This window comes from Plasmodium gaboni (genome assembly GCF_001602025.1).
Source record: "Plasmodium gaboni strain SY75 chromosome Unknown, whole genome shotgun sequence".
NCBI classification, from domain to species: domain Eukaryota; phylum Apicomplexa; class Aconoidasida; order Haemosporida; family Plasmodiidae; genus Plasmodium; species Plasmodium gaboni.
Genome location: NW_017385413.1, coordinates 1 through 2,872, shown reverse-complemented (window position 1 = coordinate 2,872; position 2,872 = coordinate 1). Strand labels below are relative to the sequence as shown.

Below are 2,872 nucleotides of genomic sequence, written 5' to 3'. Positions count from 1 at the left end.
TAATAACTTTGGATATAATGGTAAGCAGAAATTAAGATTATATATGAGAAATAGTGCTAAACAAATAATACAACATATATATAAATATAAATATATATATAAATATAAATATATATATATATATATATATATATATATATATATATATATATATATATATATTTATTTATTTATTTATTTTTATTTTTTTTCCGTTTTAGGAACTGCAATTATCGGATTACTTATACAAAGCACAGGAATATTACTAACCTACTACACCATAAAATATTATTCCTTAATTTTTCAATATATTAGCATTTGCTTCATACATTCTTGTTCTTATGCTTATATAGAACCAATAATTCCTACCATCATATCCTTATTCTTTGATAAAAAAGACCAATTATTTTCTCAAAGTTTTGTATCTTTTTTCAGATATTTATCTTTAACTATATCACCTATTGTCTATAGTTATTACTATATTGAAAATCAGCTCTATCCTTTCTCCATATCTTCAAGTATGTCTATTTTATCTATTTTTTTTGTTATTTTGTCTTTCAAATTTCATAACAAGATGAAAAATTCTATGACTAATTAAATTTATCTATATTATGAAATATATTGACACTTACAAATTATATAACATATATATAAATGGAATATATATATGTATATTTTTTTTTTTTATTTATGTTTTAATTTTTTATTCTTATTTATTTATTTATTTATTTATTTTCTTTTTCAATTTATTCATATAAATATATACTTATAAATAATATATTTACACATTGGTAAAAATATATTATCTTTTTGTCTTTTTTCTTTTCATTTTTTCTTTTTTTTATACATATTTTTTTGTTGACTTTTTTTTTCTTTATATTATTATTTTTTTTTTTTTAATTTTTATAATTTAATAAATATAAATAATATATATTTATATTTACATTCCTTTGTGAATTTTTATTTAATATTTGTTATATTTTTAATGTATGTTTATATAATATGTCCTATTTATGGAATATTATAAAAAATAAGAAAGGAAAAAAAAAAAAAAAAAAAACTCATTTTTATTAATTATAAAAAGTATTATTAATTATAAATATCCAGAACCAACATTTTGGCTAGTCAGGCTTTACAAAAATGAAGAAAAAAAAAAAAAAAACCATGTAATATATATATATATATATATAATTTTTTTGTATGCACATATAGGCATAAACATTTATACCGAACTAAAAGACATTATCTTTTTTATGAATTGTTCTGATTCAAATATATATATCTTTTCTTTTTAATTTTTTTCAAAATATTGAAATGACCAAAAGTAAAGAAAAAAAAAAAAAAAAAAAGAGAATGCACAAAAGTATTTTTTTTTAAATATAAAAAGGATGTTATGTAAGATTTTATAGATTATTTGAAGGCCCACCATAAAAATCACATAACAATATTGTCTATAAAAAATATATATATATATATATTTATATATATATATATTTATATGTGTTCATTTTGTATTTTTTACATATAAATAAAAAACATAAGTATATAATGAATATTGGTATTAAAAATATTAATAAAAATGATGAAAAGAATTATTCTAACATGACCAATGAAGAAAAAATTAATTTTAAAAGAAGAATAATATTAGATGGATTAAATTTTTCACAAAATTTTTCTTACTCAAACTTTGCATATTATGAAAATTTATCATCTATCTATGCTGGACGTATGGTAAAACACTAAAAAAATGAACATCACAAAAGGTTACATTTGTATTAAACCTTGTATTATATATAATAATATTGTATATATATATATATATATATATATATATATATGTTTTTCCTTTAAAGGAAGAATTAAATAATTTTGAAATGATGGTGAAAGAAATAAATCTAGATGTCAATAAAAAAAAAGAATTATTAGAATTAGCAAGACAAGAAATTCCTTTATTTTACTTTCCCCTTAATAATAGTTGGGACAAATATTACATGAACATATATGAAATGAAATATTTTTCTTTTTATCTTTCAATTTTTTTTTTTTTTAATACATTTATTATATCATAAAATGTGTGTTTTAAATGAATTATATATATATATATATATTATTTTACTGTATAATTCTTATTTTATTTTCCTTTTTCAGTGTATAGTGAATCAGAATTAAGATATTTTGAAAATTGCATTTTACCATATGTTAATAAGCAAAAAGAAATTAATGAAATAAAAAAAATCCTATTTAATTCATATCAAAATTATGTTATATACAACGTAATATAAGAAAGACATGTCAAATACATTCATAGGAAGAACATTTATAATACTATACTTAGGTCACGATATAAAGAATAAAATATATATACATATATATTTTTTTTTTTTTTTTTTTTATTTAGGATATATATGAACTATGGACAGAAGAATTAGACGCTCTACAGAAGTTCATTATTTTCGAAACTTTTAATAATAAAAATAAGGTAACAAAAAGTGGATTGTGTTTTTGTTTTAATTTGTGAAAAAAAACATATATATTAAAAATTATGTAGATGATAAAAATTATATTTATCTAATTTGAATATTCTTTTTCTAGCATCTAACTAATAAAGAACAAAGTGACAGAAAAGAGCAAGTTCATTTAAACAAAATTGAAAAAATAAAAAGGAGGATCAAAATGCATATATCTAAGGATAACAATATTGTTGTATGAACACAAAAAAAAAAAAAAAAAAAAAAAAAAAGGAATTAAAAAAAAACATATATCTATAGTAAACATGTAAATATATATATATATATATATTTATATTTATTTATTTAATTTTTATAGCTTAATGAGGAAAAGACAAATATATACACAAATAAAAATGAAAAAATTAAAAGTACCCCCATAAACT

The 2,872-nt window shown here is 17.2% G+C and overlaps 2 protein-coding genes across 2 annotated transcripts; both read left to right on the top strand.

Annotated features, from left to right (window-relative positions):
• Positions 1–200: 200 nt before the first annotated feature.
• Positions 201–577, top strand: PGSY75_0024300 (putative major facilitator superfamily; the record flags this gene model as incomplete). Its single annotated transcript, XM_018783388.1, has 1 exon — positions 201–577. A coding segment is annotated over one exon (377 nt), but the record flags the coding sequence as incomplete, so codon positions are not given.
• Positions 578–1,527: 950 nt separating this feature from the next.
• On the top strand, positions 1,528–2,872 carry PGSY75_0024200 (hypothetical protein; the record flags this gene model as incomplete). Its single annotated transcript, XM_018783387.1, has 6 exons — positions 1,528–1,710; positions 1,833–1,953; positions 2,128–2,252; positions 2,378–2,458; positions 2,572–2,685; positions 2,806–2,872. Coding segments are annotated over 6 exons (691 nt in total), but the record flags the coding sequence as incomplete, so codon positions are not given.